This window comes from Miniopterus natalensis, chromosome 10 (assembly GCF_054644295.1).
Source record: "Miniopterus natalensis isolate mMinNat1 chromosome 10, mMinNat1.hap1, whole genome shotgun sequence".
Classification (NCBI taxonomy): domain Eukaryota; kingdom Metazoa; phylum Chordata; class Mammalia; order Chiroptera; family Miniopteridae; genus Miniopterus; species Miniopterus natalensis.
In genome coordinates, this window is record NC_142090.1 from 16,714,188 (window position 1) to 16,739,227 (window position 25,040).

The 25,040-nt window shown below is 38.7% G+C and overlaps 1 protein-coding gene across 1 annotated transcript in view; it reads right to left on the reverse strand.

The window, feature by feature from the left end:
* The window catches only part of AHCYL2 (adenosylhomocysteinase like 2), a 146,582-nt gene that overhangs the window by 11,183 nt on the left and 110,359 nt on the right, over positions 1-25,040 (reverse strand). Inside the window, exons 5-12 of the mRNA XM_016213333.2 lie at positions 20,120-20,222; positions 18,542-18,636; positions 15,092-15,198; positions 13,903-14,019; positions 10,237-10,300; positions 9,375-9,463; positions 6,709-6,779; positions 2,521-2,615 (exon numbers count right to left, since the gene is read on the reverse strand). Coding sequence (XP_016068819.2) covers positions 2,521-2,615; positions 6,709-6,779; positions 9,375-9,463; positions 10,237-10,300; positions 13,903-14,019; positions 15,092-15,198; positions 18,542-18,636; positions 20,120-20,222 — 741 coding nt within the window. The remainder of the gene's footprint in view (positions 1-2,520; positions 2,616-6,708; positions 6,780-9,374; positions 9,464-10,236; positions 10,301-13,902; positions 14,020-15,091; positions 15,199-18,541; positions 18,637-20,119; positions 20,223-25,040) is intronic.

Here is a 25,040-nt window from a genome sequence, read left to right on the forward strand (position 1 = left end):
CTAGGCCTACTCTCAACATAGAAGTCAGGGTGATCCTTTAAAAATAAAGCCATCCTTTAAAAACAGAAGTCAGGTTGCTACATATCCTACAAGGGCTCCCTATTTCTCTCAGAATATAATCAAAAGTTCTTACAATGACCCATGGGACCCTGAGAGGTCTGGGTCATTGCCCCTCTGACCTCATCCTGTCCCTTACTCATTCTGCTCCAGCCACTGTTGATCCTCAAACAGACTAGGCCCACTCCCACTTCAGGGCATTTGTCTGACTGTTCTCTAATCTTGAAATGCTCTTCACCTAAAAACCCATGACTAACTCCTTCAAGTGTGCTCAAACATCACCTTCTCAGTGAGGCTTATACCCGATTCCTCTATTTAAAACCATAACTCAGCAATCTATGCCCTGGCCGGTGTGTCTCAGCTGGCTGGGCATTGTTCTGAGCATCAAAAGGTTGCTGGTTTGATTACTGGTCAGGGCAATCCCTGGAGGGAGGTGTGCAGGAGGCAGCTGATCAATGTTTCTCTCTCTCTTTCTCCCTTCCTCTCTCTCTAAAAGTCAAAAGTATTTCAAAAATAAAATAAAATTATAACTCAGAACTCTTGATTACCCTTACCATGCTCTACTTTTTCTTTTTTCCATGGTGCTTTTGCCTTCCAACATTCTATAAATTTTACTTATTATGTTTATTGTTGTTTTTTTCTTCTCTAAAACGCAAGCTCCATGAGGGCAGGAACGTTTGCCTGCTTTGTTCACTGATTCCAAGGACCTAGACAGCACCTGGCATATAGCAGTCACATATATGTTTGTGATTGAAGGTAAGGAGTCTCCTGGCCTTTATCCTGAGAGATTACTTAGTCTGGGTTGCCTTTAGAGGGGAGATCACCATCACAATTTGAAGTTAATCTAGAAATCATGAGGAGGTAAACGTATAACATGCAGGAAAACAAAACTACAACCAAAAAACTAGCCTAGGAATAAAAAATCATGGATTTTGTGTTCTAATTTCATTTTCTGAATCAATGTATATGACTGAATAATGTACTTTACTTCTTAGTTTCCCAACTGAAAATCAAGGATAAGAATAATGCCTCATGGGGTGGCCAAAAGGATGAAATGAGATAAAATAAAAATATAAAAATACATGACTATATTTGGAATTCTTATTTCAGGGCTTCTTGAGGTTTAGAAGAAAAATTCCTTCCCCCTTCTCTTAATCAGAAAATTTCTCATTAGGGCTCAGAGCAGGGCTACTTCCCCTAAGTTTTTCCCATTTGGGGGCTCTATAAGCAGATTAATCCAAAAAAGTACAATCATGTGCTAGGCAGTTTTAGAAATATTAATATCTTAGACCATTTAGTAAAGGGGCAGTATGGCACATAAGTGAAACTTAACAACAACAACAAAAGGAACTAACTAAATGATTCATAAGTAAAATGTCACTGCAAAACAGAGAAATGGAGCTGTGTCACTCAGAAACCTCAAGGGTAGAATAGGCTTTGGTAGGTTGTTCGTCCATCTATTTTTATAAATAGAAGAACAGAGCACAGAGTTAAAAAGAGAAACCATTTAAAATAGATATTATGAGAAACCATTTAAAATAGATATTATCCAACAGGCTCTCAATATATCAACTGCTCCTTACCTGGCAATGCTGAAGCTCAATCAGAGCAGCTCTCAGTGGAGATAAAAGCATGCTTTGCTTGAGCCATTTACCCAGAGAGAAATACAGTTGTGCCATAAAAATTTAAAACCAGAGTGAAAGTCAAACTGAGAAATACTTTGGTAAGTCTGAAAAGAAATAAATAACACTTCTATTAACTCTTACTTGGGCAACTTAGTTGGACCAAGTGTTATGTTGGATTGGAAAATTTTAGGGTGAATATAATGAAATTAGAAAATCAAAGTGATATATTTTCCAGGTTTGAGGAACATAAGGAACACATGCTACTGAGTTGATTGTAACACCTAGAGATCCACTTACTATAGCTTAGAAAATAGTTAAGGGGAGACCTAGCCCAATGAAAGAGGGAGAGAGAAAAAAGAAACCATAGTATATGACAGTCAACCTTAAGCAATGTTCTCATTCCAGCCCATAGGTTTCTCTCCCTTGACTTGTTTCCTTAAACCAACCTACTTATCTCACCTTAATGGTAAAATTAAACATCCCCAAAACACTGACTACCATTTTATAAAAACTGACTCACATTTATTATATCCTTTTTGTAGTTCTGAATTTATCCAGCTCTCTCAATCCTAAACATAAAGATAAAATGGCTTACAGTGTAGGTAGGTATCAAGCTTGGGTGGAAGAAAACAATCATTTAAAATGATTAAGTTGAGACAAAGAAGCTTTATATTATCCACAAGCACAGATCATAGGGCTAGTAAGTGAACAGACTGTGGACAGCTCTGCCAGGACAGTCATGTTTAGCATGGCTGGTGACCCCGCTCTTCCCTCTTCCAGTTTGTTTCTTGGCAAGGAGAAAAGAAAAAGCCCCCAATGATGACTCGTTTCATCTTACCACATCAATCTCCGTGTTGGAATGTCCCATGTTACAAACAATGCAACTATTCTTCATACGGTCTAAGTGCTCTCTGGTTACCACATTCTTGTTACCTTAAAAACAGAAGAGATAGCCATATAAAAAGGAATGAAGCTGGACCCCCTACCTCACACCATATTTAAAATTTAACTTAAAATGGATCAGAGACCTAAATGTATGAGCTAAAACTATAACACTCTCAGCAGAACATGAGAATAAGTCTTTCTGACCTTGGGTTAGGCAATGGTTTCTTAGATATACTATTTAAAGCACAAGCAACCAAAGAAAAAATAAAATGAACTACATTGAAATTAAAACTTTTGTGCTACAAATGATATCACCAAGAGAGTGAAAAGACAACCCACAGAACAGGACAAATATCTGCAAATCATATAACCGATAAGGAACTTATATCCAAAATTTATAAAGAACTCTTAGTCAACTCAATAATAAAAGGACAAATAACCCAATTTAAAAATGAGCAAAAGACCTGAATAGACGTTTCTCAAAAGAAAATGTACAAAAGAAGATGTACCAATAGGCACATGAAAAGATGCTCAACATCATCAGGAAAATACAAATCAAAACCACAATGAGACACCTACTAGGATGACTATAATAAAAAAGACAGCCCTAACTGATTTGGCTCAGTGGTTAGAGTGTTGGCCTGTGGACGGAAGGGTTCCAGGTTCGATTCCTACCAAGGGCACATACCTCGGTTGCAGGCTCGGGCCCCAGGACATGCGGGAGGCAACCAATCAATATGTCTCTCTCACAATGATGTTTCTCTCTCTCTCCCCCCCTTCCACTCTCTGTGAAAATCAATGGAAAAAATATCCTAGGGTGAGGATTAAAAAAAACCCACAAGACAGATAATTACAAACATTGGTGAGGATGTGAAGAAACTGCAATTCTCATGCATTGTTGGTGAGAGTGTAAAATGGTCACTTTAAAAAAGTTTGGCAATTCCTCAAAATGTTAAAAGTAGAGTTACCGTATGATTCAGCAATTCTACTTGAAGGTATATACCCAAGAGAACTGAAGACATGTCCACACAAAAACTTGTACACAATGTTTACAGCAGCGTTATTCTTTTTTTAAATTTCATTTTTCAATTACAGTTTGCATTCAATATTATTTTGTTTTAGTTTCAGGTGTACAGCACAGTGGTTAGACAATCATATACTTCACAAAGTGATCCCCCTGATATTTCAAGTACCTACCTGGCATCATACTTAGTACAATATTATTGATTATATTCCCTGTGCTGTCCTTTATATTCCTGTGACTATTTTGTAACTACCTATTGGTACTTCTTAATCCCTTCACCTTTTCCACCCAGCCTACCAACCCCTCTCCCCTCTGTCAACCATCAGTCTGTTTGTTCTCTGTATCTATAAGTCTGTTTCTATTTTGTTTGTTCATTTATTTTGTTCTTTAGATTCCACATATAAGTGAAGCCATATGGTATTTGTCTTTCTCCTTTTGACTTATTTCATATAGCATAATACCGCTAGGTCCATCCATGCTGTCGCATATGATAAGATTTCAACAGGGTGTCCCAATACACACTTTAACAGCTGATAACTCAATTTTGAAAAGGAAATGTATTTTAAAAACACTGCATGTATAATTATTCAAAGTGTGTGTATACATTTTTTTGGGACACTATATATATATATATATATATATATATATATATATATATATATATATATATATATACCACAGCTTTTTATCCATTTGACTATTAATGGGAACTCGGGTTGCTTACATATCTTGACTATTGTAAATAACACTGCAATGAAGATAGGGGTGTATATAATCTTCCGAATTAGTGCTTGGGGTTTCTATGGATATATACCCACAAATGGAATTGTTGGGTCACCCAGTTGGTTATAGAGAGTTGTCCCAATACACCAAGGTTGCAGGTTTGAACCCCGGTCAGGGCACATATAAAAATTAACCAATGGTCTGGCTGGCGTGGCTCAGCAGTTAAGTATTGACCTATGACCTAGGAGATCACAGTTCAGTTCCCGGTCAGGGCACATGCCCAGGTTTCAGGCTTGATCCCCAGCAGCCTATCAATGAGTTTTTCTCATCATTGATGTTTTTCTCTCTCTCTCTCTCTCCATTCCTCTCTCGGAAATCAATAAAAAATATATATATATAAAAGAAACACTAAAAAAAATAGAGGGAAAAAAAGGAACGTAAGTATGAGTAATAAAATGGCAATAACAATGTACTTATCAATAATCAAGTTAAATGTAAACTGATTAAATGTTCCAATCAAAAGACATATGGTAGCTGAATGGGTAAGAAAACAAGACCCATATATATGCTGTCTACAAGAGACTCATTTCAGACTATAAGACACACACGAACTAATAGTAAAGGGATGGAAAAAGATATCTCATGAAAATGGAAAAAAAAAGCTGGGGTAGGAATTGCTGGGTCATAAGATAGTTCCATTTTTAATTTTTTGAGGAAACTCCATACTGTTTTCCATAGTGACAGCAGCATTACTTTTTTTTCTTCTTTTTTTCTTTGTATTTTATTGATTTCAGAGAGAGAGGGGGAGAGGGAGAGAGACATCAATGATGAGAAAGAAACATCCATGATGAGAAAGAGTCATTGATCGGCTGCCTCCTGCATGCCGCCAACTGGGGATCAAGCCTGGACATGTGCCCTGACCAGGAATTGAACTATGACTTCCTGGTTCATGGGTCAATGCTCAACCACTGAGCCACACTGGCCAGGCAGTATTCTTAATAGCCTAAAAGTGAAAACAACTCAAGTGCCCATCAACTAATCAGTGGATAAATAAAATGTGATCTATCCTTAAAATGGAGTATTATTCAGCAATACAAAGAAATGAAATATTGATACATGCCACAACATGGATGAACACTGACATTATGCTGAGTTAAAAAAAAGGCAGTCACAAAAGACTGTATGATTCCATTTACATGAAATGTCTAGAATAGGCAAATCTGTGGAGACAGAGAGACTGATGGTTGCCTAGGGCCGAGGAAAGGAGAAGGGCAGAATGAGGAAGGACTGCTAATAGTATGGGTTTCTTTTGGGGGTGATGAAAATGCTCTGGAATTAGAAAATTGATTTTTCAATCTGGCCCTGGCCTGTGTAGCTCAGTTGGTAGTGCACCAAGAGGTTGCTGTTTCAATTCCTGGTCAGGGCACATGCCTGGGTTGCAGGCTCGATCCCTAGCGGGGGTGTGCAGGAGGCAGCTGCTTCACGTTTCTCTCTCTCTCCCTCTCCCTTCCTCTCTCTCTAAAATCAATAAAAACATATATTTTTAAAAGTCACTGAACAGTATACAGGGTGAATTTTTTGATATGTGGATTATATCTCAATTAAAAAATCAGATTGTGGTGATAGATATATGAGCCTATGAATTTGCTAAAAAACACTGAACTGTATGTACACTTAAGTGGGTGAAATCTATGGTATGTAAATTAGATCTCAATAAATTTATTTTAAAAATAGATCGATGGATTGATGTGAAGCAAGAATTTTCTTGTGATCCCTCTTCTGTGCCCCCAGCTCTTCCCGAGCCTACATATATATTTTCATTCTTAAATACTCTGATTTTCTTCCTCTAAAATACAATTATAAAAGAAAACCAATGTTCCAACAGTTTATGGTTCTACCATAAAGATAAAATCTCAGTCCAAGAAAACTCGCGATTTCTGCATATTCCTCTCTAAAACTCAAAATACACCTCTTTGGGAATCAACACAACTACCTTTCCCACTTTGTCTATGCATTTTGCTCAACCTTGCTTTAATTACAGGGACCATAGAGAAATATACATCACTTTTGGAGGTAAAATTAAAAAAATCAAATGTACAAATGTAAGATCTGGCTTCCCAAACAAAACTCATCTCCAACCATCTTCTAGATGGTTGAAAATGGGTGGCGATATAAAACAAGAGGTGGGAGGCACCTTCCTCCAGCAAAGACCTAAAGGTACACTTTTGGTCAAGTTCTAAAAAGTAGGAATAATGTGGAAGATGGACCGGTTTTGTAAAACTGCTCTCTCTGGCTTTTAGAGTTCGGTTTTATTCAGAACATTTTCAGTCATTTTTTGCTTGTCCCATAAAAGCGTTCCCAAGTGCCACCCCATTTTATATGCTATAATCATACCTGTACAGGTAATAACAATATCCACTTGGCGGATGACCTCATTCAATTTCACCAGCCGAAATCCATCCATACTGTAGAAATAAAGCACAACCAATTAACCTAAAAGACAGCTGGGGAGCCTTTTGCCACAGAACCCCAAAAGCTATTACAAAGTTGCTTTGGTACCTGCACCGTCCCCTCTTGATACAGCTGGACTATGCTTAGCAGTGACAAAGTCAAACCATTTCCTTAGTTCATACAAGACAGAGGTAAAAGGTTCTTTCACATCCCTGGAACCTAATTTTCCTGATAACAGGGAGACAATGTTAACCATGGGATTCCTCAATTAAGTTTCTAGAAAGTGCCATTTTACTATTGAACCTACTCCCATGGAAACTGCTCTCTCCAAGATCATCAATGATCTCCCCAGTGCCAAAATACATTTTTGAGACTCTTATATTACTTCATTTCCTCTGGTATATTAAATATCATATACATCTGCCTTCTAAAATGTCTATGCTCCTTGGAAAGGACACTGTTTTGTCCTGGTTTTCCTACTTTTCTGATTGCTCCTTCTTGATCTCGCTCCATCTTTAAATGTTGGTACTGTAGGTGCTCTTTTCTCTGTTCTCTCAGCACTGCTCCATCCTTTCCTCAGCTATAAATGACCTCTTGTTGTAGGTGGCTGATTTACACATCTGTATCTTTAGCCTAGATCTCCTCAAAACTTCAGAGCCATTGATCAAATTCCTCACTGGACAGCTCTTCCTGGGTGCCCCACAAGGATCTCGAACTGACTGTGTCTGAAAAGAAACCCATTATCTTCTCCACCCCTCCCAATCCCATCTATTTCTCTTTCTATGTTTTCTATATTATTAGCATTACTTGTTCACCCAACTGTACAAGTCAAATAAACTAGAATGTCTGAGCCTACTGCCTCTTCCTAATTGAAGTTGTCACCAAATCTGGCTGATTCTTTTCCCTAAATCCCTTAAAATCTCTTGAATCTCTCCCTCTCCATACACGTTGGCCTTATGTTCAGGTTTTATTTTTTGCCTATATTACTACAGTAGCTCCTGGCCCAATCTCGTCATTTTCTAGGTTTATGCCTCTAATTCATTTTGCAGAGTGGATCTCCCTGAATGCAATTTGGATCATGTCACTTCCTTGCTTAAAATACCTCAGTGAGATTGCCTGCTCTCAGGAAAAGGCCTGAATACCTATACTGATATATGATTATACTGACATAAGATTCCTACCTCAGATAGTATACTCCTTCCAAATGTATCCTACTGGCCAGCTACATTAAAATACTCCAAGCTTCTTAAGTATACTGTGCTCTCTCCTTCCTTGGTGAGTATGGAATTTACTTCCAAACTAAGAAATCACTTACACAAGTTTCAAGACTCAGCTGTACTGACACCTCTTTCGAGCCAGCCCCCTTGCTCTTTGGTTAGATATTTCTCCTGTGTGCCCCTAAAGGAGCATGTGCTGTTTCCCTCCGTCACAGCACTTACTACACTGCACAGTGGTTATTTGTCTGTATCTGTCTTTTCTCGTTCAGTGACTCATCCTTAGCACAGAGCATAGTACCTACCATATAGTAAGTGATCAGTTTATGTTTATACTTTGAATCAGTATTAAAGCAGGTTCAGGTTTCTCTAGTGAACCCTGGAAGTGCTAGAATGGTGACGGTTCCCGAGAATAGTGCTAGATCCCTGATTCAGAGAAAGCCAACAACTTTGTTGGGGCAATCTGTGGGTCTATGGCTAGGATGTGTGAGGAACAGTAGAACAGACAGAAATGGTTATGATGAAATCTTTATGCCATGCCTCATTCTTTCCCGGGCACTTTCCTCTGGAGGGCTAATGGTAAAGACTGGGTGGGTTACCCAGGCTGTAGACACTGGGGCTTTGAAGTAGTTTTCAGGGACAGTGCTTTCTCCCTCCTGTTGAGGATGGCAAGAGACAATTTTAATAATACCTACCATTTAGTGAGCATTTAGTATGTGACAACAGCTCTGTACTTTACATAATTATATGACTATTATATATGATTATACATTATATAATAAATATATAATTATGTTCCTGAACTTTCACAATTCTGAGAGTACCCACATTTTATAAATGGGAAGGACCCTATTCTTTGCTAAACTTTTAATTTTGGAATCATTTCAAACTTAAGAATTGTAAGAATAATGACAAACATCTCCTATATCCCCTTCACTCAGAGTTAGCAGATTTTACCCTTAATTTGGATTTGTCTGATGTGTGCTCCTGATTGGATTTAGGTTAAACATTTTTGGGAGGACTATTACAGAAGAACTCTTTTCAGTATATCATATGAGAAAGGATCTGGTACCAATCTGGTTCTTTTTTGATTTTTTTCAAAGTGAGAAGCATTATATGGAGAAGGTAAGGAGCTACTTGTTCTCTAGGTCAAGCCAGGGGCTATTTCCAAAGGCATTCTAAATTTTAGCCTCTCTGATAGTCTTCGTTCTCTATGAGCAGAGCTCCTTGATCTCTGAAAAACAGGCACTTACAGTTAATGGCAGCCTCTCTCAGGATCTGGGCCCCTCTAAATTAAAATGTGGTATTAACCAGGCCATTCTTTGGAGGCAGCTACAAGATCACAGATTAGATGTCGGTGTAGAGGGAAAAGCAAGTCTCCTTTTGCACACTTACCAGGCTTGAAGAGCACAGATGGGGTCAATCTCAGTCACATACACAATGGAGCCCATGGCTTTTAAGGCAGCACAGCACCCCTTCCCCACCTAAAAATAGGAGAAAATAGACATAATAAGGAAAGTCAATGAGAAAACAGTTTCTCAAAGCTTCTGGAAAAGTATATGCCACTTTCCACCCCCAAAGGGATTTTACTGAATAGATTCATGTTTGGGGAAAAATAAGAAAAACAAATAAATGAATGCAGTTCATAAACAAACTCCTAGCCCCTGCTTAGCACGGGCATGTGAATAAAAACACCCACAGGCACGATTTACAATAAAAACTCAGGCTAAAGAACATCACAAACAGTACCCTGGAACAGTCAGAGAATCAGCTTAAGAAAAAATGGCAAAAATGCAGAGAGGAAAAGAAACATTGTAATTTAACCAGAGAATGTCTAAAGTTATTCCCCCTGCCATCTAAAGTGGTAGTAGCCCTGGCTGGTATGCTCAGTGGTTAGAGCGCTGGCCCGTGCACCAGAGGGTCCAGGGTGGTTTGATTCCCATCAAGGGCATGAACCTGGGTTGTGGGTTTGCTCCCTGGCCCCAGTTGGGGCGCCTGCAAGAGGCAACCAATCGATATGCCTCTCTCTCATTGATGTTTCTCTCTCTCTCTCTCTCACTCTCTCCTTCCCTCCCTCCCTCCCTCTCTCTCTGAAAAGCAATGGAAAAATATAACCCCATGTGAGCATTAACAAAATTTTTTTTAAAGTGGTAGTAAATGAATGCACTCTTATGTCCATACAAATGAAAAATTCTAGTTTATTTCAGTGAAATGCATTTTAAACACCTAATACAGTAATTGAAAGGATGAGCCTTACCTCTCCATAGCCACAGACCACCACCTGCTTTCCACCAAACATCATGTCCGTTGTCCTTTTAAGTCTAGTGGGGGAAAAATTACATCAGAAAAATGTTTTCGTTTCTCCCTTGAGATTAGATTAGGTTCCTTGTTTCAAGTTTAATGGTGTTTTTTTCCTATTGTGAAAAAAAATCCTAGTTTCTATTCTAGATAAAATGTTTAATAACTAGAAAGAAAGCTTTAATAAAGTATGTATTTTCTCACTCCCTGTAGCCAATCAATAGCATCTGTACCTGTTTTGTTTTTCTCTTCCCTTTCTTCTCCTTGGCTTAGAAGTGGTGCAGGAGGGAAGAAGCTATAGACTACACAGTAACTTTTAAACATAAAAGCAATATACACTTATTATAAGACATTTGGAATATATAATATTTGGAAATAAAAGATACAAAGAAGAAAATAAAAACAATACTTTCTATATCGAGGAGAAGACCAACTCTGGCTTAATGAAAACATTCCAACTTACTGAATTAGGCAGACACATAAAATATAACACTGATAGGACAGACACATAAAATATAACACTGATAGGTCAGTAGCACATTAAGTAGTATCACAGTGGACAACAGGTCCCACATTAATTCAACAGGGAGGGCGATGGCCAAGATGCAGAGGACCTTTGAATCACACCAACACTGATGGCATGAGACAGAGCCTTTTCTGGGGCAGATTCCTTCTCAGACATGTTCTACTTCATCTCTGATTCTCTATGAAACCAGAAGAAAGGCTCTTACTGTTTTCAGGGTCTCTTGGAAGAACTTGTAGGAGCAGTTTCTGATTTCTCTTTAGGTTCAGTGAGTCTCCCTTCTCTAGGAATCCCTGGCTAGGTAGAAGAAGGTTTTCAACTAAAGCCAGCCTATTCTGAGATAGACAGTTTCTACAAATATTTGTGGATCTTTCTACTCACTTATCTAACTGTTAACCTCTCTCGTTGAAGAGTCTATAAACACCCCAAAGTAGGAATCCTGTCTTTTTAATGATTTGACATCTCCACCCAAGAGGAACCAGTGTAACTCCCTAAACCCAAATGAAACTCAATATATTAATACCAATTAAGTGCAGAGGCAATTCTTGAGTGGAAAGAGTTAGGCTAGTCTGGCTGGACTATTACCATATCCAAAAGTCGGGGCTTAGGAGAATGGCCCTGGAAGGCCCAGCACAGAAGGAAAATCAATAGATCATATTTCTGAGCCTCCTTTGCTTTGAATACCCTCAGGCCTTTCTGCCTCTTTCCCAACTACACTATCTGTAGTCTTCCCTGACTGCAAATGGCTGTGTGCTGGAAAGGAAACGTCACCAACACTGCTGCTCTGCAAATGACAGGCTGGCAGACCTAGATGGGTTCAGTAGGTGTGATTTCCTGTCATCTTAGGGACCCACAATTGCCTCAAGGTTGGAGGATAAAGGATAGAAAAGACCTCAGTCAAAGAAGGACTTTTTTTGCCCAGCCAGGTGTGGCTCAACGGTTGAGCATCGACCTAGGATCCAGGCGATCGGGTTTTGATTCCCAGTCAGGGCACATGCCCAGGTTGCGGGCTCCATCCCCAGTCGGGGGCGTGCAGGAGGCAGCCGATCAATGACTCTCTCATCATTGATGTTTCTCTCTCTCTCCCTCTCCTTTCCTCTCTCTGAAATCAATAAAGATATATTTTAAAAAAAAAGGACTTTTTTGGAGGTTGGGGATAAGCTCTCTGGTGGTGTATAAGAGTCATATCAAGTCTCCCACATCTAATTATTCTAGCCCCAGGACCCTCTAGAAGAGTTCCTGAAATACAATCTATTTTATGATCGGAAAACCATATCTGGGATATTCTCAGTCTTCCTACCAAGTGGAATCTCAGTCTCCAGAAGATGAAAAATGATAGTTGGATGACAGATGAAATGCGAAAGTGATAGCCAAGTACTAAGGCACCCTTTGCCCAGAGATCTTGCAGGGACCTCATCAGAAGACACGTACTGGCATCCCATCCCCTTTCCTGCCTCCAGTGTTTTCCTTTTTCCTCTGAAAATGTTATAACAGGAATGAGTATTTCAGACTTTTTGGTTTAAAATAACACAACTTTAGCATCAGGAAGAAAAATTTTGCACAGTGTTTTGGCATTGCAGACCTCTAGGAGTCAGCGGGGCCATTCCCACATAGCTTATGGCGTAGTGTGTAACCAGCTCAGAACAACAGAAGTTCAATCCCTAATCCTTTCCTCATATGAACTCTCTATTGAGCTGAATGTTCTCTCCTTTCCATTGTAGCCTTCCCTGAAGCATACTTCCCCTTTTCTTTAATTCCTTCTGCTCTCAACTCCTCTGAGAGGAACAATTGCCCATGACCCAACTGGAAAGTTCCTCACCACCTGAAGGTGCCAATGAGATCTTACTACTCAGCAGGTTTTCAGTGGATGTTTTCCTATTTCTTCATTAACTTAAACTCTGTTCCATTACTTGCATCTTACTCTCACTTTCATACACATGATATTAAAGAATCTTTCTTACCCACAGGGTAAACACTGCTTAGGAGGGACTCTGTCCATTTTTATGAACTCATATAGGTACTTTTATGTATCTTTTACTGAACCCAGTATAGGCAGATTTTAGGCTCAGAGATTTGAGACTTGAAAAACCTATGAGATACTTAGTCATGGATGAGTAAATATTTTAATGAGTATATGCCCAAATTATAATTTAAAAGATTTCAAAGCAAAAAGCATCCCTTAAGATCTAACTTAATCTTAGAACTTACTGTACAGGGTTCTAGAAAGAAGAACAAAGGAACTAACACTGAACCAGGACTCATACCTTATCTCAATTAATCCTCACAATAACTCTATGAAGTAGGTGTCACCATTTTACAGGTGAGGAAATAGGCACAGAGAGGTTAAATAACTAGTCCAAATCCTTACAGTTAATAAATGATAGAACCAATAGTTAAACCAGGGTCTTTCTGGCTCCAATGCCTATAGTGTTGCAAACTGTCTGGGGTCCAGATTGGCTGGTAATGTGGCCCACAGGCCTTTTCTTCACTTTCCCATTAACCTATACATGATGGAAACCAACTTCACAGTTTCGAGATAGGGTATTACTGAGTCTTCCTACCAAGAGGAAAGTAATATCAGGGCACAAGTGTAGAAACAGAAATGGGTATTGGAAGAACAGAGTATTTGGTATATATCTAAGTAGATTTTGTCAGACTTGCAATCCTTATAGATTTAAAAACTAGAAATGCCTCTGAGAATTGACTCTTTGCTCACCACAACTTTTCAGATGGCAAAAGAATTATGACAGTTGGAACTTAAGAACTGGCAGTATGACCTAGAATAGAAACATCAGGAACCTTTTCCCAAGCCATCAAAGATACTTACATGTTTAAAATGACTTTAGTTAGTTACTGTGAGTCCTGTTAGAGTCACCAAGTAAAAACTCTGGACCAACAGACAGAATCTAGTCTGATTTTTTAAGTAAAATAGATTTTCTTACAATAGTGATAGCAATGGTAGCTCTGGGTTATAAAATCTGAGTGTGATGTGATGATAGATCCAGAGGTGCTACATAAATAATTTCCAGAAATAGCCAAAATCAAAACACTTAGGAGCCAGTTCAACAACTCAAGTTCATCCCAAAGATAATAAAAAATTACCCATCAAGAATTGATTCACGGCAACAGTAGAGGTTGTCAAATTTCTGTTTGGTGACTGAGTCATTGACATTCATGGCTGGAACACACAGCTTCCCAGCTTTAGAGAGCTGGTACAGCCTGAGGGTGAGGGAAATCAAGAAGAACATAAAACAATGAGATACTGCAATCTACTGTCAATTTCATACCAAATTCCAGAAATATGTTGACTGGGTAGGCATGAGAGCATGAGACATGACTAATCCTATTAGATATATAGAGAGAAATAAAGAATATCTTTCTAGTGTGTATATAACTTAGAATAAAGATCTTAGTCAAAAGGCATGTGGGGGAAAATTTCTGACCCACCTCTAAATTATAAGGATTAAAATGCATGATTTTAAATTGCTTATTAATCTTATTCATCTTTTTAATTATAAAAAATTAACTTTAAGTACTATTTTAATCCCACTACTCTAATGCAACAATTTTAACTTCCAAACAGTCTCAATTTTATAATCTCAATACACATACCTATAAATATGTATATCTGTATTATAGGAGTTTTATTTAAACTGATTCAACTAAGTATTAGAACCAGGCATTTTATTAAAAACTCATCCCTTTCTAAGAGTCTGAAAGTACAGTCTAGCCCATAGTTTTGTATATTCAAAAAGATCACAGAATATTGAAGCAGTGATGGTGGCTTATTCAGAATTTACTTCCCTAAAGCTTATATTTCATACTTTCAGTTCTTTCTGGGTGAATAATAATTTTACTCAGGGAATTACTGGCTCATTTGCGAAAAAGAACCCAAAATCCTTGCTTAAGAATATACGCATATCAAGGCCCAGGTTTCTGTCTGTTTTGCCTAGTGCTAGATCCCTAGCACGGTTCTTAGAGCTGTTCCTGGTTCACTGTAGAAGTTCAATAAATATCTGTTGTATAAATGAATTCATCCAAAAAACGACAAGCAGTCATTGTATTACAATGACTAGAAAATATGTGGAGCACACTTGTTCCCTAGCCGCCCCCACCCTCACTATATTAGGTTTTTATTTATGTTGTTAATCAAAAAAACAAGTGTGCAGACTCAGATCTCATTACCTCATAATGGGTTCCAATTTTTAACACAATGTATTCTACAGGTAGGTGATTACAAGAATGTGTGTTTAGGTTGCACAAAACCAGGTATGCTCATGTCAAATCTTACCTATGAACTCCAGTTACACTCTCCTCTACGATGCCCTTGATTTTCTTAAACATGTTGGGGTACTTCTTATAAATCCAGTGAGTGAGATCCCCTCCATCATCCAAGATCTGCAATTATAAGCATCAATAATGTCATTCATTTTGCTGAAGGCTCAATGTTTCCAGTGTTTCTCTGCGTTTTATATCCCAATTTCTAATTGTCAATTGACAGATATTTCAAATCTCCCACATGGTTATGCAAAGTAACTCAAAGCCAGTATAATGACCAAACAGTTATTAGACTGAAGTAAAAGACAATGAGGGGTGAAAGACCAACTGAAATTCACACAGTCAAATGACCTTTCCACATGACCCACCTAATAAAGCAAAATATACAGCATTACAATGAGGATTTTCTTATGGACTAATAACTCAAGTGGTTATCTAAATCACTAGTTCTTTTTTAAACATTTTTTAATTTATTGATTTGAAAGAGGAAGGGAGAGACAGATCGGTAGATAGGCAGATAGACAGAAACATAGGTTTGTGTTCCACTTATTTATGCATTCATTGGCTGCTTCTTGTATGTGCCCTGACCAGAGATCAAACCTGCAGCCTTGGAATATCGGGACGAAGCTCTAACCAACTGAGCTACCTGGCCAGGGCCTAAACCACTAGTTCTTGAAGGTACTCTAGATATTCAGAAAGCCTAAATTTGATATTAGAATACTTCTATTCATTAAATTTAGGGCTTTAAATATAACCAGTCAAAGCTTAGTTTAGAGCCCGATAATTAGTCCCCCCCCCAAATAACGGATCATAAAACTACTCATTAATCCCTTACTTCTCCCGAAGTACAGGCCTCTCCTATCCAAAATATCAGGCAGTGCGGTAGGGCTTTGCCTAGCACAACTTCACTTTCTATAACCACATTAAAAATAACTAGGGAACTGCGCAGCATGTAGGTGTGCAAGCAGGCCTCTGAACAGCTCATCACTATTTCAGGTTGGGATTCAAGATAAACACAATGCTGTGCCCACTGGAGCTTTCATCAGCAGAGGAAAGTTTATGAGTTATAAATAAGCTAAAGAAAGATCAGCTTAGAATACTATTAGGCACCAGGCTGTGGCATTTCAGCCTTTCATTTAGCTGTTAGAAATGCTTGGCAGGACTTTCCAGATTGTTATAGCCATCCTCCTGGAAAGTCCCACAAAACTGAGTGGCCCTCTACTGGCATGCACCCATTTTGCAGTTCATCAATTATCAACTCTACTGCAAGTGCCAAAAATGCCACCCTGGACCTCTGGGCACACAAAATCCCCAACCTCACGTCTACCACCTGATTTCTTTTTTTGCTTCTGCTCTTACTATTGATCTATTTCCTCTGATTCAACTAAACCTTACTTGAAAGCAGGGATCCAAGACAGAGCTCTCATTAAAATGCTACACTTGCTCCATACTATAAGTTTGTGCTCCATTTTCTCCCAGTAGAAACCCTCAGAACAGGTGCCCTAAGAAACAGAAAGGCTCCTCTGAGTTTCTCTCTCCCTTTCTGCATGTATGAAATCCCTCATGGAGTTTTCCCTTGCAGCTTCTGATTCCCTAGCCACACAAAAAAATCAGAGAGAGAAAAAAGATCGAGCAATTGGAAACTCTATGTCTTAAGTCCCACTATTCTCAAACACTTTTCTGGAAATTTTAACAAAGGTAACTAACACAGGCATGTAGATGCTATCCCTAACATGTACTTAATGAACATAGCCCATAATCCTCACCATGGAACAACTATACTGCAGAAAATTCTTGTCACCAGGAAATCTTCCTGAGGTTGGAAAGCAAGGAAAAGTACTAGATCTTGACAGAATCCAAAGAGATATGGGTCCTGTTTTGGGGGGGTAACAACTGTTTTAAGCCTCGTCTTACCCTCTTAATTGTCCTTTCCAGAAATTTGGTTCTACAGTCTATAAAAGCTCTCTGGGAACAATCCCATGTCCTCCCTGTGCTCATGACTATAAAATTACTGTTACATTTCCAGTAGAAATCCCCTGGCATATCTACTTTAGTCCCTTTCAGTCATACCCCCTCCTGTCACTGTTAACCCCTGTTGGAATGAGCTGACTCATCTTGCAGGGGACTCCTCCCCCCCTTTCAGGACATGAGGCTTTAACCAGCTTCCTCAAACCAGCAGTCGGTGTGATCTGAATCACAGAACCCAGAAAGTGGGGCTGCTTTTCTCTGCTGTGTACAAGGTGAAGCCTACTCTGCCGCATTTAGCAGCCAGCAAGAGTTAGGCTACAACTTCAGGGATTCTTTTTTAGTTGATTCCTTAATTTCTCTTCACACATGCAGAAATGTTTGTAAAGTAGGAGTGCCTCATACTTTGTGCAGCTTTTTTCTTCTTTGTGACTCTAATATGCTATCGGCCTTCAAGAACTTGATCTTTTAAAAAAGTAAAACAAAAATTTTAAAAAGCAAAAATTAAAAACCTAAAACTTTACCTAGTTATCTTTCTTAAAATGGAGAATGAATAAAGAGAAGAAATTTGAATTTGAAAATCCTTCGTGTTTACTATAAATTTAGCATGATTCTAGAGAGAAAGCTAGTACCACAGGAGGGGTGTGTGTGTAAATGTGTGCATGTTCAATTATTGTTGTTAGGGGATGGTAGTGAGAGGTGGTAAGGAATGGTAACACATCAATCTTACTTTTTTTTTAAAAATATATCTTTATTGATTTCAGAGAGAGGAAAGGAGGGGGAGAGAGAGAGATAGAAACATCAATGATGAGAGAGTCATTGATCAGCTGCAGCCCACAACCCAGGCATATGCCCTGACCGGGAATCGAACCCCGATCGCCTGGATCCTAGGTCGACGATCAACCGCTGAGCCACGCCCAGCCGGGCTCAATCTTACTTTTTAACCAGTCATGTGTGAATGCTGAGCAGTATTTTTTTTTAAATCCTTACCCGAGGATATGTTTTCTTGTTTTGTTTTTATTGATTTTACAGAGAGATGAAGGGAGAGAGGGTGAAGGAGAGAGGGAGAGAGAGAGAAAGAGAGAGGGAGAGAAGCAGAGAGAGAGACAGGAGAAACATTGATGTGAAAGAAACATTGATCGGCTGCCTCCCATATGTTCCCAGACCTGGAACTGAACCCAAGACCCTTTGGCGCAGAGAGCGACACTCCAACCAACTGAGCCACCCGGCCAGGGCTGCTGAACAGTATTTTAATGTTGCTGATGAATATGAATGATTCTAAGATCAGCACTAACAATTACAGCATATTGAGGCTATAAAGAGATTCAATATTCTTGATGTGCCCTGAGCATAGGCATCTAGTTTTGTCAGAAGCCCAGGTAATCAGATAGAAAAGAAGTCATTTTCCTTCTGTCCTGTTGGGAAACCCTCTCCTAGGCCAGAGCCTCCCTCTCTGCCCCACCCCTTACAGAATTGTGCGAGAAGAAATCTAACCCACCATGTTTGGCTGCCAGCCTTCCACGTTCACACATCTATCAATGCACCACCAAAAGTCATCTTCTGACTCTCCTTTCCAAGCAAAGACAGGAAATCCTGAGAAAAAGGAACAAAGAGAAACCATTAAAACCTAACAAAAGGGGCTGGCCCTCAATTCTGGCAAGATGCTGGCTTTCCTCAATTACACACACTCTTATTCTGCTGTACTCCTTGGATTGACTTTCTTCACTGATGAGTATTGTCTTCAGCTCCCTATCTACCCCTTTGTCTTTGGTGGTCATTTTGCTTTGTTTTTATTGATTTTACAGAGAGAGGACAAAAGGGACAAGAGTATGATAGATGCTAAAAATATGACTAAAGGGCCAAAAGAAGAAACTAGAGAGAAGTACTTCTTGATTCAGTCCAACTGGCATTCTCACCATTTCCCAACTACACTCTGCTCTTTCTTACTTCCATTCTTTAGTCATCCCGTCCTCCATCAGGAAAAACCTTACACTCTTGTCCATCTGTTAAAACATTTATTATACTTCATGGCCAGTTAAGTGTCATGTTTCCCAATAAAGCCTGATTAACTCAGCTGGAAGTGACCTCTCGTGGAATCTGAACTTTTATAAACCCTGTTTGAGTGCTGAATTTGGATTTATGATCTGTTGTGGCATTTATCATCTATGCTCTTGTATTATCATTATCTATAAATGTGTCTTTTCTTCTCGAGGACAATATAAGATTCTGAGGGCAAAGACACTGCCTTATTTGTCCCTAATACCTCTTATAGGAGGCATAGTAAGTATATATTTAATATTTGTGTATTTTTCTCTTTTTATTTTACACATTAATAAAATTTTTATAAGTGCATGAATATAAATGAAAGAACAAATGAAATGCTGAAAGTGCTAGCAAAAAAAGAGACATGCATGCACTATCCAGCTTTCCCTGCATTTCTCAAGAGCTCTCAAGCAAGGGTTTGGTTCCTGGATCTGTGTTGTGCTGCCAGGGAGTGAGGAGAGAAACTGGCAAAGTCCAAATTTCTCTATTTCTTTTGTCCTTCAAGTGTCAGTGGCTGTTGTGATCAAATATTAATCTTCTAGGTCAAATCCTGTTTGCTGCCGAAGCAGAAGCACCAAACATTGAATCAGGGCAAAGTGCTGAAAAACCAACAGGACCACAAAACTATGCCTGAAGCATTTTCTTTTTTAATCCATATTACCTTAGACAGTGAATAGTGCTCACTGGTGCTCTAATATTAGGAAGATAAGGCAAAGCATTAACTAATAAAGGATTATTAGACATAAGAAGGTATTTGCGACTGTAAATATCTTCTGTATGGAAGCAAGAAAGATCAAAGCGTAGTTGGGAAATGGTGGGAATTCCAGTTACCAGGTAATTAGTTAATAAAGTTACTTAGATCGTATTTAACAAGAGAAGTCCGGAGAGAGAGCAAACTCATCAAAAATAGGGACCCATTTCTACGAAGACAGCTCCTTTAATGTCAACCTTTCTTAAAGATTTATATTGAAATAATGGAACTTTTTGGAGACTCACTTTAGCCAAAGACACAGAGAAAGGGCAAAGATCTTACCACTTTCTGCTAAAGCAGCAGCCACTTCATTGAGAGTGGAATAGATGTTGCAGGCAGCCCATCGGCACTGTGCCCCCAGAGCACCCAGAGTTTCCATCAGCACCTATATTAAAGAGAAAGCATGAGATGAGCAAGCCTGAGCCAAACAATTGGTTAAGGAGATTAAGTTTATATATTTGACAGGAAGAAATTTTGGGGCCCAAAATTTTCAAAGTGTGTTCTACAGAAACTAGTTAGTATTTCGATAAGAGGTCAACAGTTGGGGGTAGGCATGGGGGAAGGCTCCAGCCGAGCTCTGTGCTCTATGCGTTTACCCAGTTAACATACTGAGCCTCTCTGTATGACTTAATTAAACCAAGGATTTCAGAGTCCAAACATTTCTTAAAAATCATCAATTTATAGCTCTGTTTCTTCTTAGTATATAGAAAGCTACAAGAGAAGCTCGTAACAAGAAAAAGCCAGATGGTCTACAAAACTGTAACTTATCTTGAGCCCATCAAACAGCTGAAGTCATAAAGCTACCCAGTGATCTGAACTGCACAGAGTGACACATCCCTTTAAGGAGAGAAGGAGCAGTTTTACCTTTGGCAAAGCACAGGAAAAGAGGTGGCTGGCATACATTAGAAAAAAAAAAGTAGTTATAATTGTAATGAGTCAGTAAATGAGTGTGGAAGAGTGTGTCAGTTTGGAATTTCTGGTAACTACAGGCACAAGGAGATTTCACACTCACATCAAGCTCTTTTCCAGGGGCTTCCACCCAGCGCTCCCAGGGAACACTGGCTGTGCTCAGACAGGCAAGAAACCTGCACACTTCCCCATAATCTCTCATAGGAAGCAAAGGCCTTGAGCTGTAGGAGCAGGAGCAGGAAATATGCCTGCCGCCAGGGATCAGGCAGAAAGTCTCTGCTAGTGGGGGAGGAGCAGGAAAGCTTCTCGGGCCTGGACAATCCACTGATACAAAGTAAAGATCTGCTACTTCTCCAGGAGGGGCAGGAAAAAAATCTGCTCAAGATCTATCACAGATACAAGGCAAATAGTGGCTGCTACAGAGAGGAGAGGTGGGAACACTGCAAAAGTCCTCCCTTCACAGGGGCCTGCGTAAGACTGAGGCTGGATCAGAAGATTCAAGAATCCTACTTGTGCTCACCAGGAGCCTAGCTCCAGGAAACAAGTCTAGTGTTACAGGTGTGCATGCACTTGAAGAAAGCTTCCCCCCACCACACCGGCTTCCCAGCAAGCACGTGCAGAAGCAGCTGAAAGCTGAGGATGAAGCCAAAAAACTCAGGACAGCCCTCTGGTAACCTCAAATCACAAGGTAGCAGCAGCTCATTGCTGGAGGAATTTGAATCCTATAATGCAGAACAACAGAACTGAAATCCAGCCCAATTCATGACAATAATAGAAAATAATATACTACTGTTCAATATAAAATTTTAAGATACACAAAAAAGTGAGAAAGAACAACAACCAAATGTCAAAACATAAAGTATTCAAGGGAATTAGACTCTGTGATGAGCTAGATGTTTGAGCAGACAGGAACTTTAAATTAACTACAATTAATATGTTTATGTTAAGGGATGTAGTGAAAAAGATGGACAATACCCATGAATAGATAGGGAATTTCAGCAGAGAGATAGAAACAATAAAAATAAGCCATATAGAAATGTCAGAAGATGTTTTTTAGAAAGGTATCAGAGATTAAGAGCTCTTTCACCAGGCTTGCTGGTGTGGCTCAGTGGCTGAGGGTTGACCTATGAACCAGGAGGTCATAGTTTGATTCCCGGTCAGGGCACATGCCCGGGTTGCGGGCTCAGTCTCCAGTAGGGGGTGTGCAGGAGGCAGCCGATCAATGACTCTCTCATCGTTGATGTTTCTATCTGTCGCTCTCTCCCTCTCCCTTTCTGTCTCTGAAATAAAAAAATAAAAAATAAAAAAAGAATTCTTTCATCAGGTTTATCATCAGACTGGGCAATAACTGAGGATAGAACTTAAAGACAGATAAACAAAAATCACCAAACTGAAACATAGAAAGGAAAAAGAGTGGAGGGGAAATCAGAAGGGAGCATCCAAGATCTATGGGATACTTTCAAATGGTAAACATACATGTAATTGGAGCCACAGAAGAAGGAGAAAACAGGGCAAAAGAAATATATGAAGAGTTAATGGGCAATTATATTTGGAAATTAATGAAGGAGGATCCAGGAACAATGACATCCCAACAGCAAAGAGCACATCAGTGTACAGGTCCACTAAAAAACGGGGCTCCTTGTAGAAATGGCTGATTCCAGGAGTAGGACAGAGAATGTACAAGCTGAGTTTAGATCATCTTCCTTACCCTAAGCAAAGAAGTGCTCAAAGAATAAAAGAGATATGCCAAAAGACAAGCCACAAAAGCCAGACTGAAGGGGCTCCCCCTTGGTCAAAATTTGAACAATTTGGGCATCATAATAAATAATGATAGCAATGGATTATAATCCATTAAATAAAATAGGAAATAATGACTCCATACAAATAAAATAAGCAAATGAGTGAATAAATTGAAAGTTTGATGAAGAATTGGATATTTACACAGTTTCATATTACTACTGCACAAAATACTTATTCATAATTACAAAGAGGGAAAAATAATTTTTATAATGGAAAAGTCTGCCAGACACCACCTCAGTCAAGGGGTCAAAATGAACATCAGTGGAACAAATAGAAATCACGTGTCACCTGATGAGATTAAATTTTAAAAATGTAGGCTCACTTCTTACCCAAGATGCAAAGCCTGAATCTAATAATGAGGAAGTATCAGAAAAGTCCAAATTGAGGACATTCTATAGAATAATTTGTCTATAATCTTCAAAAGTGTCAAGGTCATGAAAGTCAAAGACTAGAGGCTGTTCTGCACTAAAGGAGACTAAAGAGAAATGACAATTAAATGAGATACAGAGCTATGAACTGAATCCTTTTATTATAAAAAATATTGGGATAACCAGTGAAACTCAAATGAGGTCTGAGAATTAGATGGCAATAATGAATCAATGTTAATTTCCTAATTTTGAATGGTTGTATAGGAAAATGCTCCTGTTTGTAGAAAATACAAACTGAGTATTTGTGGGTGAAGGAGCATAAGGTTGGCAACTTTCAAATGGTTAAGAAAAAAGTTATTTGTAGCATACTTGCAACTTTTCTATAAATCTGGTTATTTCAAATTTTAAAAATATTTTTTAAAATTTTACCCACTGATTTGATCCTGATTTGTTTTATTTCAATATTTAAGATGGAGATAGGGTTCTTTTTTAAAAGGTAGTATATCATACCCTACTGCTTTAAGAGCTATTTTAACAATGATAAAGCTTTGGTTAAAAAGCTTGTTTTGCAATTTCCTGACAGTGGTTAACTCTGAGTACTGCTAATTTTCATTTTTAAAAGTCTGTATTAGTATAATTCTATACTAAATGAAAATTCTAATTAAAAATAAGCTCTAATTTTTAAAAAAACCAAACACCTGCAAACAACTCTACTAACGTAGGCTAACCCCTCATGTAATTTGTCCAAGGCACAGAGTGAGTTAGTAGCAGAACTGCTCATATCTCTAAATGTCTAGTCTACGCTACCTTTCAATATCTGATTCCATTTTTTTTCTCTCTTTTTTTATTTTTCACCTTAAAGAATTTCTGAATTCCTACAACTGGGAATTCTGAATTTGTCAAACAAAAAAATGACGCAGACACTTACCTACAAAGCAATTTAAATTAACTATAAAAGTCATTGGGACCAAGAATATAAAAGCTGTTCAAAGAACTCTGAGTCAAGACTGCTGGCTATTAGGGCTCAAGCAGGAGCGAAGGCAGGTAGGAGTGAGAGGACAGAGCTTAGAGCCCAATTTTCAATCACTACCACTTAGGAGTAGCTAGGAAACCTGGTTAGAAGCAACTATGAAACATACCTAACAATATAAATCGATCCAAGTCTACTAGAAACATGGATAGGAAACTGTTAGCTATAATAGTTAATTATAACTCTACCAATGTAGGCAAACCCCCTCATGTAATAGTGGGGTTACCTACAACCAATCAATGTGTCTCACATCGATGTTTCTCTCTCTCTCCCTTCCACTCTCTGAAAAACAATGGAAACATGGGATTATAGGAGACTGTCTTTCTACATTATAGATTATGGTAATGTTTGAATATAGTAAAATGAGCATGATTGCTTTTGTAATCAGAAAAATAAAATAATTAAAAATAAAACAAAGCAAAATTCCTTTCTAATTAATTTTTAAAGGAAAAAAAAATGTGAGGAGAGTACATTAAAATAATGTTAAATTGGTAAACTAGTTTTGATTAACTCTGATTTTGATTACTCCATGAAAAGGTAGAAAGGAACCTTGAAGGGTGCTAATGTTCAGTGAGCCAGGAGGTAAAAAAGAACCTAGATATAATTTAGCAACATGAGACAGTACAGAAGCACTTACTATTTTAAGCCACTACACTGAAGTCTCATGTCCCTGCCTGGGAAAGCCCAAAAAAGGTTCAAAGAGTATTTCTGCCTCAATTCATTAGTCTATAGCTCCAAAAAGAGAAAGCTTTTCAATTTATTATACTAATTTTGGGCTGCAATCTTTTCCTCAGAGAACATGTAACCTAGAAAAGTCTCATAGGGAAGATGCTAACAGCAGCTGTGTCTTGAGGAATCTCGCTGTTCTTAAGGAATGTGGCCACATAAGTGTTGTGCTTCAGGAGGCAATCTTTCGGAAGTTGATCTGGCTATAAAATAACCTGGATCTTACAAATCCTACAAAAAATTCTGGACCGTTTCCCAATACACCAATTTCCTGTAGTGGTCTCATTGTGGTGGGCAACTCAGTATCTATTACATCTTTCATGGTGACTCTAAGTCAGTGGTTCTCAACAGAGGAACTTTGGAAAATTGT